The sequence below is a fragment of the Camponotus vicinus genome, unplaced genomic scaffold (genome assembly GCF_025532165.1).
Source record: "Camponotus vicinus isolate PSW18456_S1 unplaced genomic scaffold, iyCamVici1.0 SCAF_1, whole genome shotgun sequence".
Lineage (NCBI taxonomy): Eukaryota > Metazoa > Arthropoda > Insecta > Hymenoptera > Formicidae > Camponotus > Camponotus vicinus.
In genome coordinates, this window is record NW_028141945.1 from 24468504 (window position 1) to 24486402 (window position 17899).

At 41.2% G+C, this 17899-nt stretch overlaps 2 protein-coding genes across 2 annotated transcripts; both read left to right on the forward strand.

The window, feature by feature from the left end:
• The first annotated feature begins 8340 nt into the window (after positions 1-8340).
• LOC145960517 (uncharacterized) lies at positions 8341-10623 on the forward strand. Its single transcript, XM_083080097.1, has 3 exons — positions 8341-8493; positions 8755-9319; positions 10613-10623. Exons 1-3 carry the CDS (start codon positions 8341-8343, stop codon positions 10621-10623), a joined length of 729 nt encoding a protein of 242 aa, XP_082936223.1.
• A 2052-nt stretch (positions 10624-12675) lies between these two features.
• On the forward strand, positions 12676-13491 carry LOC145960591 (uncharacterized). Its single transcript, XM_083080207.1, has 2 exons — positions 12676-12850; positions 12930-13491. The coding sequence occupies exons 1-2, from the start codon at positions 12744-12746 to the stop codon at positions 13489-13491; spliced, it is 669 nt and encodes a 222-aa protein (XP_082936333.1). The 5' UTR covers positions 12676-12743.
• The last annotated feature ends 4408 nt before the right edge of the window (positions 13492-17899 follow it).

The window sequence follows — 17899 nt, forward strand, 5'->3', positions numbered from 1 at the left end:
TTCTTGTCTTTTGCAACGTGATATCTACGTTAAATTTGAGAACGTACGATCTATCGGAAAATTCATTTCTCCTTCAAGCAATTACAGCAATACATCAAAAGTCATCGAACAAGGTAATAATAACTATTTTTTGACGTTATGTGAAAACAGATCTCGGGAAGTCAGAGGGACAGTGTGTCAAAGGAAATTCGTGAAAAGAGAGGGGTTTTTAGTGGGTAGGGAGTACCGAGTTGGTAATTCGACTTGGTACTCGAGTCCCACATAACTCACTGGATCGACCGGTGGGTATGCATAAAATGCATTTTCCCCTCTCGTAAAAAAAAAAAAAACAAATTACAGGTGAGTGAGCGAATGAGAGAGAGAGAGAGAGAGAGAGAGAGAGAGAGAGAGAGAGAGAGAGAGAGAGAGAGACAGACAGACAGACAGACAGACAGACAGACAGAGAGAATGTATGTGTTCGCATGTGTGTCTGTATGTGTATAGCGACCAGCTGATCGCAGCAGGCGCCCCGCGTAAGCACCCGCGTCTGACGGTGAATCGCGCCACCCTTGCCTGCCTCTTGTATTCGACCCGTCATACGTTAACTACTTCCTTTAATAATTCAAAAACTAAGCTTCGGACGAAATTTTGCCAAAAGAAAAATCGTCTTAGAATTCGGTCAAGATTATGTTTTTGCAAAAACATAAAGTTATTTAGAATCACCCTGTATATATATATATATTGTGTGATTATATATAAAATGGAAAACATCGAACAGACTGAACGCGACCTGGTGGAGCAATCCAACCAAATTGCCACCTTGGGCGAATATTTTGCATGGCTACAACGATGCAACGAGTACATCGAGTCGCTGGAAGAACAAAGTCGGATCAAACGACCGCGATTATCGATCGGGAATGGACAATCGCTGATTGCTCGAATCGCGCGACTCGAAAGTGCAAAGACTCGATTGCAGAGACAGTTTATGCCCAGTGGTGGTAATTACAGTGGCGACAATAACGCGGGTGCCGGATGTAGCGCGCATCAAAATGAACTTGTGTGGCGCGAGATTGATACCGCCTTCGATAACCGTATTCTAACCGGTGCTGTGATTAACGCAAACCATATCGAACCTCGTCAATTTCTCGAGGACGCCAAAGACATCGTGCTCCAGCAAGTGCAAGACGTTATAAGAAGATACAACAGTGTAAAATTGAACACTATATTCAACGGTGAATTTGTGTCAGGTGATAAGCGTGTGAATAAAAGTATCAATACGAGAAACTGTGAACTCTTTCGCACGTCTGATTTACACGGGTGGTACGAGCGCAGCGTTATCGAGCCCACCCTAGCATTGCTAGAAGAATTTCAGGAACGTGATAGTGGCTGGGCATTGTCGCGAATACAGAATTTAACTGTAAATATAAATAAGTATAATCCTATGCGCGCGGGATGTTATATTAAATTGCCGCGAGAAATTATGATGAAGAGAGCTGTAATTAATGTACAATCTAGAGACAATGCGTATTTCGCGTGGGCAGTGGTGGCCGCTCTATACCCCGCTGAAAGAGACACGAATCGGGAATCTTCATATCCCCACTATACGACGGTGTTAAATGTACAAAATATTGAGTTTCCGATGACGTTGAACCAACTAAAAAAGTTTGAACATATAAACAATATCTCCATCAACGTGTACAGCATCGAGAAAGAAAACAGCATTGTCCCGATACGTCTTTCGGAGCAGAAACGGGATAAACACGTCAACCTGTTGTATGTGGAAGATGGTAACAGCGTCGGACATTTCGCATGGATCAAGAACTTATCCCGGCTCGTGAGCTCGCAACTGAGCAAACACAACGGTCAAAGATATATCTGTGATCGGTATGTATAATTTGAATAATTTATGTAATTATAAAATATAATGCATTGCATAAATCTTTAATTTAAATATTCTTTTACAGATGCTTGCACTATTTCGGATCGGAGGACAAGTTGCAGTCACATACGGTAGACTGCGGAAAAATAAACGACTGCGCTATCCGATTGCCGAGCGATAAGGACAAGTGGCTCGAGTTCAACAACTACACGAGGAAAGAGCGGCTTCCATTTGTGATCTATGCCGATTTGGAATGTGCGTTGACAAAGACTGACGAAGAAAAAAATTATCAGCATCATAAGGTATTTAGTATAGCGTATTATATGCATTGTTCGTTCGACGACTCGTTATCCGCGTACCATTCTCGCCGCAGTATTGATTGTATCGCGTGGTTCGCCGAAGAACTTAAAAATTTAGCGTTACGTGTAAAGATTATTTTAATGACTACAAATGTCTCCATGGTAAATTTAACATCGGACGAGTGGGAAAAATTTCACAGCGCAACGCATTGCCATATTTGCGAAAAACCGTTTACGCAAGAAGACGATACACGCGTACGCGATCATTGTCATTTGACCGGACGATATAGGGGTCCCGCGCACTCAAATTGCAATCTAAATTACAAAGAATCATTATATATTCCGATAGTCTTCCACAATTTATCAGGTTACGACGCGCATTTCATTATCGAGGATATAGCCACAGCGTTCGAAGGGGAAATCGAATTACTTCCAATAACCAAGGAAAAATATATATCGTTTACAAAAACTGTTAAAGTTGCACAAGACAATTGGAAAAATTATATAAAATTAAGTTTTATCGATTCGTACAAATTTCTTACGGCAAGTCTCGACAAATTGGCATCTTATCTAGACAAAGACAAATTCAAAATTTTAAAATCAGAATTTCAAAATTTATCTGCAGAAAATTTCAGTTTATTAACACGGAAAGGCGTCTTTCCGTACGAATACGTCGACTCTGTAGATAGGTTGCAAGATACGTGTTTACCACCGCGCGAATCGTTTTACAGTTCTTTGACCGGTGAAACTATATCCGAGAGCGATTACGCGCACGCCGAGAACATCTGGACGCGATTCTCTATTCGAACGCTAGACGAGTATAGCGATTTGTACCTGAAAATCGACGTCTTGTTATTAGCCGATATTTTTGAAAACTTTCGCGATAGTTGCATCAAAAGTTACGGACTCGACCCCGCGTATTATTATACTCTTCCCGGATACACGTGGGATGCCATGTTAAAGCATACAAAGATTACATTCGAATTGCTTACCGACATCGACATGGTCATGTTTATCGAACGCGGTATACGCGGTGGTCTGAGTCAGTGTTCCAACAGATACGCGCGCGCTAATAACAAGTACATGCAACAATCGTACGATCCATCGAAACCATCGTCGTACTTGATGTATTTCGATGTAAATAATTTGTACGGATGGGCAATGTGTCAACCGTTGCCCTATGCCGATTTTCGATGGGTCGACGACGTGTCGAATTTTGACGTAGCATCGATCGCGTTAGATTCGCCTACGGGTTATATCCTCGAAGTCGATCTCGAGTATCCGCAACATCTTCACGATACGCACATTGACCTACCGTTTTGCCCGACACGCGACAAGCCGCCCGGCAAGCGGCAAGACAAACTCCTCGCAACGCTATACGATAAGAAGCGTTACGTGATACACTACCGTAACCTACAGCAATGTACGCGACACGACCTTCGCGTTACAAAAATACATCGCATATTACAATTTACACAATCTCCGTGGCTTCGCAGTTATATCGAATTAAATACACAGTTTAGAACACTCGCGAAAAATGATTTTGAAAAAAATTTATATAAACTGATGAATAACGCGGTATTTGGTAAGACGATGGAAAATGTGCGTAATCGTGTCGATGTAAAATTATTAACAAAGTGGGACGGACGATACGGAGCAGAAGCAATGATAGCGAAACCAAATTTTCATAGTAGAAGCGTCTTTTCGGAAAATTTGGTTGCCATAGAATTACGCAAACTTGAAGTGAAATTTTATAAACCAATCTATGTCGGCATGTGCATACTCGACATTTCTAAAACGTGCTTGTACGAATTTCATCATGAGTACATGTCACCGCTATATCGTGATAAATGCCGGGTAATGTACACCGACACAGACAGTCTTATATACCACATTGAGTGCGAAGATGTCTATGAAAATATGAAACATGATATCGCTAGTTTCGATACGAGCGATTATCCAATTGATAACGCGTACGGTATACCGCTCGTGAATAAAAAAGTACCGGGTTTAATGAAAGATGAAAATAACGGCGCGATAATGACCGAATTCGTCGGGCTTAGAGCAAAAATGTATGCGATGAGAGTGGACGGGAAAAAGGATACGAAGAAGGTTAAAGGTGTCAAAAGTAACGTTGTTGCGAGAACGATAACATTCGACGATTACACGCGGTGTCTGAATGACGAAATAGAAATGACACGACAGCAATCTTGCATAAGATCGAAATTGCACAAAGTGTATACCGTCCGCGAGACGAAAATTGCTCTGAGTCCGTACGATGACAAGCGGTATATCGTACCTGATTCGACCGACACATTACCATGGGGACATTATAGGATACCCTTATAATATAATATATATAATGTAATGTAATATAGTATGTGATATAATGTCAGATATTATTTTTGTATATGTATCTCATATGTATATGTATTTCATATATTGTATTATATACGATTATTGGAAAGGATGTATTAATAAAGATTTTTGTATTTTTATATATTTCATGTATATTTTTTATATGTTGTACATATTTTTTCTTAAATTTAAAAATAAATACAATTTGTATGAATTAAATCACATTGTCCTTATGTATCCAAGAATTGTGCGAATTGTCAAATCCCAACCATTTCACGTAAACCTCGTTACCCCTCCTACGCAGTATTTTCTCCACGAGATACACGTCCGGATAATTCGCGCGATGCAACTCGTACTCGTAGAACGCTCCAGCGATAGATTTTTTGCGATAATCCTCCAGTAGATAGCTTACGGGATTAATATGTTGTACTTTTGCAATTTTAAACACTTCGGTTGTCCAATTTGGCGTGTAACCTTTCTCGAAAACTGTCTTGTACTTGATAACGCGTACCGAGTCACCTACTTTGAATTTCGCCGGACCCGCGATATTTACATGGTTGTACACAGTAGCCAAGAGTCTTTCAGCGATCGCGGGAGTAACGTCGACGGGTCGCATACCGATCGTTCGATGCTTGCGCGCGTTGTAATCCGATACGAGTCGCGGCAACGCGCTGATCCACTTGTAAGATCCGTTCAGCGTAAACATCTTCCACATGTCGTTTTTCAGCGTGCGATTGAATCGCTCAACGATCGATGCCTTCAATACCGAATATGTAGAATAGTGATTGATGTCATGTTTCCGCATGAGCCGTTGCACGTCAGCGTTATAAAATTCCTTCCCCATATCAGTCTGTAAGTTTTTCGGACATCTTTTGCTATCTCGAATTATCTCGGCGATAGCGTCAGCTGTCTCGCTTCCACCTTTACTCTTGAGTGGTATGGCCCACGCGTGCTTGCTCAACGCATCTATGACTGTGAGTATGTAGTGGTAACCTCTGTTGAAACGAGAGTACGGACGCATCTCGACAATGTCAGCTTGCCACAGGTCATCGTATCCCCGCACTATGACGTGTCTTCGGGGAAAATTTTTTCTCGCCGGCGCGTGCAATTCGTTCACCAACTGCCGTTTCTCTAAACTATGTTGTTTCTTCGCTTCCTCGGTTATTCCCGATCGCCGATCCATCGTTGTTTCGATTCGTCGATCAAACGATGTGTGCCTCGAGTATCACTGTGCGTTTTATCATTCGTTGCTAGACATTCCTGGCCCGTTCGATAGCCGTTCATAGCTGTTCGATAGCCGTTCGATAGCCGTTCATAGCTGTTCGATAGCCGTTCGATAGCCGTTCGATAGCCGTTCGTAGCTGTTCGATAACCGTTCGATAGCCGATCGATAGCCGTTTATAGCTGTTCGATAGCCGTTCCCAACCCGTTCGATAAACCTTTGCAGATGTTTAATAATTGTACAATAGCCGCTCCTAAACCGTTCACTACAACCACTCATTACAGGTTGATAGCCGTTTCTGAATTAGTGTTAATCGCACGCCGAAGCTCGTTTATCGCAGTCTGCAAAGCTCGCACGTCCCTCTCGAACGCAGTCAGCTTCTCGTCTGATTCTTTCTGCTGATTCTTTAACGTTTTAACGCATTGTTCCACGTACAGTTTGTTGACTGCATCGGTATCAGCCTCAGGATGCGCTACACGGCGAATCTTGCGCGACCTCGCGTCATAGTACGTAGCGACGCGACACAGAGTGTTTTGACGCAAGTAACTTGTCACCGATTTACCCCAATGATCGCTTGTTCTAATTGCTTCATTTCTCCGTTCGAATAATCCAAATTTGTTGATGGGCATTTTTTTCCTCGATGCGAGTGACGTCGATCGACTGATCAGTTTTGTCGAGACACCGATTAATTTATAATAAGACCAACTTCGCGAAGTTCATCGATGATCGACAGGATCTCGTTGTCGTGAGCGTTGTGGCCAGCTCGGCGCGAAGCGTCGAGCAATCGTAGACGATCCACTAGCTCGTTGGGATCGTCCCAGTGCACGTAATCGATCTTATTGTCGGTTAGCGTCATCGCGCGAGGCATGAATACTCCCGTACCGCATTTTTTCTTTTTCGATTCGATCGACATCAACGGTGCAATTATGTGTTTATACTTGTATCCCCTGTTGCTCTTTAATTGACCTTGCGCATCATATTGACGTTTATGCGCACTCATCGCCATTAATATGCTCTTATATTTTTGCATATCGTCCTCAGTGTATATGTCATCATCGGGAATTCTCTTGAAGATCAACTCGTATAATCCAGGTGTACCAATGTACCTCACTTTGTCTATGATTATAGAGTCATCTGCGCCGATGTCGAATCGTTTGTTACCGAGCCACATTTCATTCTCGTCGAAATAGACACCGTACACGTGATCGATCTGGTTTTTTTTATCGCCACTAAGGAGAGCGCCCATGTACTTTTGTGCCAGTGGCCCGAAGTGCTCTCGTAACATTTTTTGACCTTCCAACGTTTGTAACATGTTTCGAACAGATGGTGATTCGAGCGGGTTGCCCGTGGTTTCGAAAACATTTTCGATTGCGAGTGATTCGGGTATCGTGGGTTGTACGATTCTCGTTGTCGCGGACGGTGTGGAGGTTATCAGCGGTTCATCCGATGTATGCGGTGTCGATAAACGATTTGCCTTCAATCGTTGTCTCTTTTTCGGTGTCGTATCCTCCTCCTCCTCCTCTTTCTCTTCCTCCTTGTACCGCTTGATGGGTAACGTTTTAATTATAGGGTCAGCGTTACTCTCCGGCTCGTTTTTCACCGCGATTAAGCTAGAGTTGTCGACGATTTTTTGTAGTGGCTCGATAATAGGCCTAAAATGGGTCTTGACCGCGATATCGTCGTCGATCTTACCGGTCTTCAAAGCGCGATGTTTCTTGCGGATCGATTCGCTCGTTTTCTCAATCTCCCTCGCAATCTTTTCACGCTCGCGAATATTATCGTTTTCAGCCATGTCGACAGAGTGTGTCGGCAGCGACTAATCGTTTTGCGGTATCGCGAACACGTTAAATCCTTTTCTGTATCGCCCGTTCGTAAATGAGCTGTCCTTATCTATCACTAGGAATCCATACTTTTGTTGCCAACAAGTACGACATAATTCACTGAAATCCCCGTACGACATGTCGGTATTCACGTGATCGTTGTACACGTGTTTCAAGTTGGTACCGTCCTGTTTAAACAAGATCAGCAGGTTCGCGTTGTCGCGTATAAGATGTTTTGGTATTCTCGCGTACGTCTGACAGAGATAGAAGCAGTCGACGTTCGAGTGACGACCCATTGAGAAGTACTCTCTTATCGTATTTTGCTTGTCGCACGCCACGTCATCGAAGACGAAAATCGAGTTTGGACGTGCCTCGCTCGGTGGAATGACGTCACTGTTATTGGAGAACGTAAAATAACCGATTTCGTCAATCGGCGTCAATAAATTCTCCAGATATCGATATTTCGGCTGTTGCAGCGACTTCGAGTACACGTACACGTTCTCGAAACGTACACCATGCGGACTTTCCAGTAGACTTATCAGAACGTTGGTTTTACCACAATTCGAGGGGCCGCAAACGATCGCGCGTATAGTAGTCGGTAGCATCGTACCATGCCTGCGCATCTCCGCGTTGTCCTCCATTGATCGTAATCTGTCGTCGCAATTTGTCACGCATATCGTCAAAGGTTGTCGTACGAATCTCATTTTTTCAACACTGCTGATTGGATCGAACGCCTGCCTATTTATAGGTGCGCGAAATCACGAGTCGCTCAGTAGAGAAAAAATGTTCATCCTGCTAACAAATCCTTCCGATATTCGCGATTTGAGCGTCGAACAGCTACAATTTGTGTCGAAAGCAGTTCTATTGAGAACGTGCGGTGATTACGTCCACTACGTGTGGGACAAACTTCCGGAACACATAAAAGCGGATCCGGAGGTTCAGACGTATCGTCGCTGTTACGAACACTACAATCAGCCGTGTCAGGAAACGCACATCGACGTATCGTCGCTGTTACGAACACTACAATCAGCCGTGTCAGGAAACGCACATCGACGGTCCGGCGCCGTTGATAAAGAATTGCGGCGAATGTCAACGAAAATAGGTAGAGGCTTATTAAATCACGCGATAAACGCACTTCCGATCGAATTCCATATTCCCGGCTATCAGTTTTGCGGACCAGGCACGCGGTTGCAAAAGCGATTAGTCAGAGGCGATCGAGGTGTCAACCCATTGGACGCGGCGTATCGCGAACACGATATAGCATACTCTCGGAGCAACGATCTCACCGAGAGACACGCGGCGGATAGGATACTCGCTGAGAAAGCGCGGAATCGCATCGTTGCGAAAGATTCGACTCTCGGTGAGAGAGCCGCCGCCACAACTGTCTGGGCAGCGATGAAAGCCAAGACGAAGCTCGGTATGGGTCTGAAGACGAAGACGAAGAAAAAAACGGTGAAGAAACGGATACTTCCGGTAGCGAAATGCGGCGGTGTATTGCCGATTCTACCAATGTTGGGTGCGCTCGGATCCCTGATCGGTGGAGCGGCTGGTGTAGCGAAAGTGGTGAACGACGGAAAAGCCGCGCAACATCAGTTGCAAGAGATGCTACGTCACAATCGCGCCATGGAAGGTCACGGATTATATCTCGCTCCTTACAAATACGGACGAGGAGCCTCAACAAGGAGAAAAAAAAACGTCAAAGAGACGCTAAAAATGCCGCAGGGCGCAACTACCAATGTACAATTGCTACAACTGGCAAAACGTATGCGCATTCCATATTTTAGAGGTGTTTTCATGCGCGACTCTTTACCGATCGGTGGTATATATCGAAACGAGAGCGGCATCGTAAATTTGGATAGCGTCGAAGGACCAGGTACTCATTGGGTATGCAAAGAGGGGGAATCGCGCTATATATTTCGACAGTTTCGGCAATCTTCGACCGCCGAATGAATTGGTGCGATATCTCGGACGAAACGTAACGAAGATACAGTACAATTACACACCTGTTCAAACTTACGATCAGAGCATCTGCGGACAATTGTGCTTGCAGTTTCTTCGAACGGTCGATGCATGTGAATTTAAAGACAGATATTGCGCTATTTAACTCAGTATTCGTTAAACAGTTTCGTCGACATGTCTATGACATTCACGTTGACTGGGAAGAGTAGCGTTCTCACGGCAAACTTCTTTCCCACCGTAGATTTGAGCGACGGCGAATACGAGCTCGGTCTAACGGATTTTGACACTTATCACACGATACCGAATGTGAATTCCTCGAATAATAAATTTTACTTTGACAAAGACGACGAAGAAATTACGATTCCCGAGGGATCGTATGAGTTGCAAAATATACATGAATTTTTGAAACATACAATTTCACGGAAACATCGCGATGAGAAATACATTGACGGCGATGACTATGAAGATGATGATGAATATCCGATAGTGCTCCGCGCTAATTACAATACAATGAGGAGCGAGATCAAATGTGCCTACAGAATAAACTTTACCAAACCCGTCAACATTGGATCGCTGCTAGAATTCTCGAATCGTATTCTCGAGCCGCGAAAATGGTACGAATCAAACATGCCGATTAACATTCTCAACGTGAATATTATCCGTATAGAGTGTAACGTGACCGCGGGTGCGTACAACAACGGCATATTCGTTCATACGATACATGAATTTTCACCGAGGGTACCACCGGGATATAAGATATCGGAAACGCCTGCACAGATCATTTACCTGCCGATCATCGCGCGGAGCATTACGGATTTAACGTTACGCGTTGTCGACCAGAACGGACGATTGCTCGATTTTCGAGGAGAAGAGATCACCGTAAGATTGCATGTACGTATGCGACGTATGAGATGCTCGTATTGAACGGATCGAAAGACGTGAGAGATAACGCAATCTTTACGAGACCAGCAACACCACCACCAACAACAACAACAACAACGTCGACGTTTGCTAATATCAAATCATCCAAGAAAAAGAAACTCAGCGCATCGAACGTTGCGTTTTTACAATCTTTGGGATTTGCGGTGCGAAACAGCTGAACGATGACCGACATTCTCAACATCGGTGATGAACCGATCTTTGACAATCGTATCGTCAAGATCGAGACTCACACGTATAACCCGTTCGCCAATACAACGTTCGGACACAGTGACGAGATAAGAATACCCATACAACAACAGGATCTGTATACGCTGCCGTACGAGAGTTTCCTATACATCGAGGGACAACTAACGGGGAAAAAAACAGCAACAGTTGAAGGAGAAAGTGATGTGGTACTGGGACATAATTGCGTCGCATTCATGTTCGATGAGATTCGATACGAACTCGATGGCGTTGAGATTGATCGCAATAGAAACGTAGGAATAACTACTACGCTCAAAAATTATGTAACGGTATCATCCGATAGAATTGTGATTATGAAAAACGCCGGCTGGGAGCCGCCGACCTATTCGCATGGACATTTCAATTTTTGCGTACCGCTCCACATGTTATTGGGATTTTGCGAGGATTATAAACGAGTGGTGATTAACGCTCGTCACGAATTGATCTTAATACGATCGCGCAACGATAATAATTGTCTGGTTGGAAGTTCAACGCTGGAGCCTGTGATGACCATATTCAAGATACAATGGCGAATGCCTCACGTGCTGTTGAGCGAGATCGAAAAACTGTCGATGCTGCGTGCTCTAGAAAGCGGACGATATCTCAGCATGGGTTTTCGCTCGTGGGATCTGTACGAGTATCCGCTATTGCAGCTTACAACCAAGCATTCGTGGGCCATTAAGACCGCGACTTAGCTGGAGAAACCACGCTACGTTCTTCGCCCTGCAAACAGGCCGGAAGAATGCCTTGTCTAAGAATGTATCTCAATTCGACGACTGCAAATTGATCAATGTGAAACTCTATCTGAACTCGGAATGTTATCCGTACGACGATATGAACCTGGATTTCCATAAAAGCAGATGGTCCATTCTGTACGACACGTACGCGCGCTTCTGCAAGAACTATTACGGATATGAGTATCTCGAGCCGAGTCTCTCCGTCTATACGTTTCAACAACTCGGTCCGTTCGTGATTATCGATTGTTCTCGACAAAACGAATCGGTCAAGAGCGCAACGGTGGATGTGAGATTGGAATTCGAATGTAAGGAGAACGTGCCGGCGAATACCACTGCGTACTGTCTCATCATACACGATCGTGTGATCCAGTACAATCCGTTGACCAACGTTGTACGCAAAATCACCTAAGCGATAACATCGACACAAGAGAGGGGAGGAGGAGGAGGAGGATATAAATCAAAGTGCTGCGAGATGATTTTAGAGTTTGCCCTCCTCTCGACTGACGTATCGAAGAGAGAAAGAGAGAGAGAGAGAGATCTCGTCATGTCTATACCAACGTTTGTGGATCTGCAAGGATTTATTGTCGGGAGAAATTTTGTCGTGAAGGAAGCTGCGGTTCTGAGGAAGGGATATGTTCTCTCGCATTATTTTTTCGCAAGTCCTGTACCGTGGAGCGTGCTAACAAAATCTGAGCGATGTCAAGTCTCATGGGTGATTAGAAATCATCACGGATTACAATGGGAAGACGGAAACGTTCCGTATGGCTTGGCTCAGCGTGTAATTACAACAGCTATCGTTGGTACGATACACGAAGAAGAAGAAGAAGAATCGTCTGTCGTGTACGTTAAAGGACTTGAAAAGCGAAAATGGTTGACCGATATACTAGGCGATGTGGGAAACGGCTATATTATTGAAACTTTGGATGCTGACTATGAAGATATTGATTCTCTAAATAAATTAGATATTACCAATAGTATGCGATGTGGAAAACATGTTAAGAATTGTGCATTACAAAATGTATTTAAAATATTTAACTGGTGGTCGCAACGCCAGAAAGAATTGCAAGAAAATAAAATATGTAAACATTAATATGTTTTATCTCTTATTTCCCCTCCCTAAACCTTTCCATGCGTTTCTAAGAATTTTTTTGTCTGAGCGTTATCTCCCCTTCTCCTAAAACTCAAAACGTTAGAAGCATTGATCCCCCCCCCCCCACCACATTATACTTTTGGAAGATGAGCGTCACGTATACTCGGTTATTTCTTATACGATCAGTGTCGCGTTAACACCGCTCTCGTGGTTCACTTTTCATAACTCCCAGAGAAATGTACTACGTCGAAAGAAGCAGCAGCGGCAGCGGCGTCGGAAGACGCGTGAATAATTACGTATCGAGTCGTGATAAAACTCCATCGTTTGAGAACAAATGTGACGAGTAAGTTTTTCGTTTAACTTCTTTCTATTTTTATATTTTTACAAATTGTATTATTACTATTATTTTAATTTTTCTGTAGCATTTCGTTGGAACGTCGTGCGGTTCGTATACTAGGTAGACGATACGCATTGACAGCTACGGGATTCAAATTCCTCGAAATTGGTATCAACGTGGGTCCACCGAGTTACGTGGAGATTGCCATAGGAGATCATCGAGGAAAGGAACTGATATTGTCTCTCGAAACGTGGAAGGGACTCTACGAGCAACGTCGCAATATTCAAAATTTCCTTCGGAACGACTCTAAAGATGACTACAATTTCATAAGCGTTGGACCGCTAACAGTGAGAGTTCGTACGATTAACGACGTCAAACTCATAAGTCTCGAATCTTCAAACGTATGCTTGATGATGGTCGAATCGACGTTACATCGTATGTTCGATCTCGATCACTGCATAGATGTAACTTTTGATCGATTGGATAAAATTATCCAAACAGTTGATGTCAAGTTTACGCAATTCTCCAATATCGCGTCCACTGTAATAAATCCGAAAGAAATATCAAATGTAATACGCGCGAGTGCTGTATTCAACAAGCATCAACTCGTCGATTGCGAACTGGCAGCTTTAGTTTTTAGTCCATAGTACGTAAGAAAAATATATAAAACATAAATAAAGAGTTTTAAGTCAAAATCATGACGTAATTTATTCGCACGCATTTCCATCCAAACACACACATTTAAATAAATTATATATTTTTTTAATTGTAACAAAATCATGACGTAATTTCTTCGCACGCATTTCCATCCACCCAATCCTTCAAAGAATACTTCTATTTATATTGTTTGTTAACTGGTAATATTGTATAATATCTCAAAAATGTGTTGTTATCTCGCTATGATTCACAGATTGCTCGAAAACGTCGGACCCCGAAATATCTCAAAATATAAGTTTATGACTAATATTGTATACTTGCGATAATACAGAGAGAAAGAGAGATAAAAGGGATAAAGAGATAGATAGAGGAATAGAGGGATAGAGAGGGAGAGAGAGAGAGGGATAGAAATATAAAGGGATAAAGAGAGAGAGCGAGAGAGGGAGGAATAGAGAGAGACCCAAAATCTTCTTCATAGGAATACCGCCATTTTTTGTTTATACGTGCGTCCCCCGCCCCGCAGCCCCCGCGCCACCGAAATTCCCTCCGTCCCGCGTGACGTCATCCCTGATAGGACCTGAGTTAGAACCCGTGTGACGTCATCCCCCCTCCATCCTGCGTGACGTCATTCCCCCGGGCCGCTGAGATCCCCTCGCCCCTCACCCCCCCTGAGATCCCTGGGTTAGAACTCTCCTAGTGCTAACTACTTAGTTGATGTTTCATAGCTAATGAATATGCAGGATTTTTTCTAGATGTAATAGCATTTGCAGTCTGTTTAAGTTCTTTATGTTTTGCTTCAAATCGTATGGACGACATATATTTGAGAGGACCTATCTGTTGCATAACTCGTGGGTAATGAAGTAAAAGATGATGCTTCGGTTTTAATACATCATCAAATAAATTTATATATAATTTATGATGTTCACTTGTTAGCTTTTTCAATAAGCTACAATTTTCATCGGTTACTTCTTCTGCCATTATAATAGACATCATTTTTCTAAGAAGTATGTATAATTTCCAAGTTTTATTTTTTTTTGGTATAAGATCGCCAATTATCAAACCTAAATATTGCCAAAGACATGCCATTTCAGCTGCAGAATAAATAATATATTTATTTTTTAAAGCATTTATGTTAATTGAAGGCGGTATGTTTGTAGAATGATTATCCCCGTAATCAAAAGAGTAAATTCTATTATTTAATCTTTGAAGAGAAAATAATTTGTCCTTATTTATTAACCTATTTAACAATTGACCTAAATCGTAGCGACAAATTCCCTCATATAAATCATGCATGACATCGACACAGAGATTTTTTGTGATGTGAAAATTGGTTATCGAATGTAAAGTACATTCCTCGGTAATACCATGATTTCTATCATTGACATCTATTGCATAATTTTCAACATTTCGAAGTAACTCAACATCTTCAAGAATCTGTTTTTGACGAGTTAATGTATCTACAAAGCATATTCTACAGGAATAATTAGAATTGAAACTCGCGTATTTAATCCGAAAATAGCATGAAGCCCTAAATTATCTCTAAGAATATTCATTAGTGCAAAATTTACCTTTTTTTCTGAGTTTCCGATATTTATTGTTATACCGTTAATCTGAAGTTTATTAATCTCGTTAATGAGAGGTGCAAAAATCTGCTTATTACCAACTTGTACGTAATCAGTAACATTATGTAGTTGTATCAAAAAAATATTTTCAAGCATACTCGCGTATTGTTCCTCGATACCACCGATAGTGCAATATACTACTCTAAGCTTATGTAAACCTCGATGAGTACCTAAAGGATTATTTATTTCCAATTCATCGTAATAAAGAATTAAAGGTAATAAATCGTTGTTATGCTGTTGTTTAATAGAATGCCATATTTCATTTTGCAATATACTTGTTGTTATTTTGTTCTGTTCACTTTTTAATGTTTGACATTATTTTGTTATATACATCTGGCAACTCTAAAAAGGTCTTTAACATTTTTCCAAGAGGTACAATGCATATTTTTCGATTTTTTACGAGCATTTGTTTAGCAGTATTCATAAGTTTAGAATCAATAAATGCGCCGATGCATATCTCTTGCGGTACTATTAAAGAATTTAATGATTTAAAATAAAGCATTGTTTGATATTCTGAGGAATGATCTGTAAATGCATTACTTAAAATATCAAACATAGTACTTAAATCTTCATTAGGATTCTGCTCAATTGACTTGTATTTTTCCTCTATAATTTTTATGCAATTAAGAAAATTTTTTATTGATTCTATTATTTCCTGACAAAGTTTACGCGGTAATGATGGTCGAGAGTATAAATTTGCAATAAATAAAGATGAAATTTGTGCGATCTTTTCTGTAAATTCTACAACAGTTATGTCTTTAAAATTGTTATCGCTATTATTAATAGCACAAGAAGTAGAAGGCATTGATTGTGAGGGTAAATTACTAAATGTGATCTCTTCTATAAAACTTTTATCAATATCTAAAACATTATTGTCATTGCAAAATGTCTTATTATTGATTTTAATATTGTCTTTAATATTAGTTTCTAAATGAGTTTTGGATAAATGTTTAAGAAAACTATAAATATCACTAAAAGTGCGACAACACAACATTTTTGTTGACAATTCTGTTGACACTTTTGTTGACAATTCTTGTCGACATCGAAAAAATGAATGCAGTTTTGTAGAATGTTTTAATTTACAATGTGCTTTCAAACATCTAATAGAGCCATACGATTCAAAGCAAAATGGGCAAGAATATATTATAAAAAATTTTTGTTATTAATTATTAATAGAATTTTAATTTTAATATAATTCTATTTAAATTAATATTATTAACTTAAATAGAATGTAAAAGAATTAAATTATAAAATAAACTATATTTTTATAAACAAAATGTTTTTTTTATACTTAATATCGCAGAAATGAAATAAACTTTATAAATTATTAAATGTCAAATAAAAGGAACTATGTGTTTCTAAATATCAAATAAAAGGAACTATATATGAGACCATGGTTATATCAATAATAATATTTGTAACTTTGTAATATTTTAAACTGTATCATAAATTTTAAGAAATATTTTTTAACGTACTGCGACGCTTTTTATTTTTAATTTTTCAATCCTCCTCGGGTGTTGGAGGGGAGGATGTGAAAGGGGGAGCGAAAACGCCGTCAAAAACACAAGGCGGATAGAGATATTCGCGCTCAGAGGAACTAAGATGGAGGGTGTTCTCGCGCGAGCCGCGGCGAAGCGAATGCCGTCTCGAAATCTCGAAGATGGGCGCCAGATACGGTCTTTCACGTATCAATTCGCAAAATCGTCAGAATAACGCGAAAAACATTAGCCTGTTTCGCCACGGGCCGACTAGCTCACCTAACGGTAGAGGGGCAGGGTCCGTTGAAAAGGATATTGAATTATTTTATGCGAGGCGGTCGGTGATTACGAAAATTGACGAACACAACGGGATTTAGCGCTCACGACAAACGAACACTCAAATAAATTACGCGAATTTAATAGAAAAGATAATATAACAAATTTATTTAAATAAATGAAATATAATAGAAAAGAATATAAAGTAAAAAAAATAACGAGTTCCAGAAAGAAATAATAATAATGACATAAATTAGCGAGACTGAATTATCGAAATATAACTGCGGTTAACATAATTTCGAAGATTTGAAATAGCGGAACGTACCACAGAAAATTCTTCGACAACGGTGATAACAATAACAATACGAAGTCGAGACCATAGGAAAGCTGTGATATTTATCGTCCTCTGGGCCCGTTCTTATGGCCGGACTTTGCGAAACCGAACGGCGTTTCGAGATCGTAACGGAAATTTCGACAATCCCACATTAACGACTCAATTTTACCGATCTTTATGCATTATTCTTTCGCTCGCTCATTTAGTCGACAATAGGTTCGAAAAGAGGCTTAACATTTGAGCGAGAACAATCCAGCAATCTGCGAAGACGAGAAATTGTCGCTCGCGACGAGCGCGTTCGATTCGATCAATATTCGATAGCCGTCGGACGCCGCTTCACTTCTCTTCGGCGTAACGCTTTTTATCTATGCGAAACCTTCGAATTTCGACACTTTCTTAATTCGCTGAAATTTATTATACACCGCGACATACTCACACGTACGACAAATACCTCACGATAAACGCAATTCATACAAGTACCGAGTGCGACAAAGACAGCACTACATTTGTCACGTCGCGATACGCTCACATACACGCTAATTACTAACGAAAATTGCCCGAAGATCGATTGCGGGGACGTCTTACGCGGCTTCGACAACTCTTTTCGACAGCACGGATAGCGAACGCATTCCCTGTGATTTACCGCGCACGTGGTCGATATACGAGAGCCGGTCACTACGCGTTTTAC

Coding starts and splice junctions, on each gene's coding strand:
- LOC145960517 (XM_083080097.1), top strand. CDS start 8,341: ATGTTCATCCTGCTAACAAATCCTTCCGATATTCGCGATTTGAGCGTC. Junction 8,494..8,754: donor ACATAAAAGCGGATCCGGAG/GTTCAGACGTAT, acceptor CGGTTGCAAAAG/CGATTAGTCAGAGGCGATCG.
- LOC145960591 (XM_083080207.1), top strand. CDS start 12,744: ATGTACTACGTCGAAAGAAGCAGCAGCGGCAGCGGCGTCGGAAGACGC. Junction 12,851..12,929: donor TTTGAGAACAAATGTGACGA/GTAAGTTTTTCG, acceptor ATTTTTCTGTAG/CATTTCGTTGGAACGTCGTG.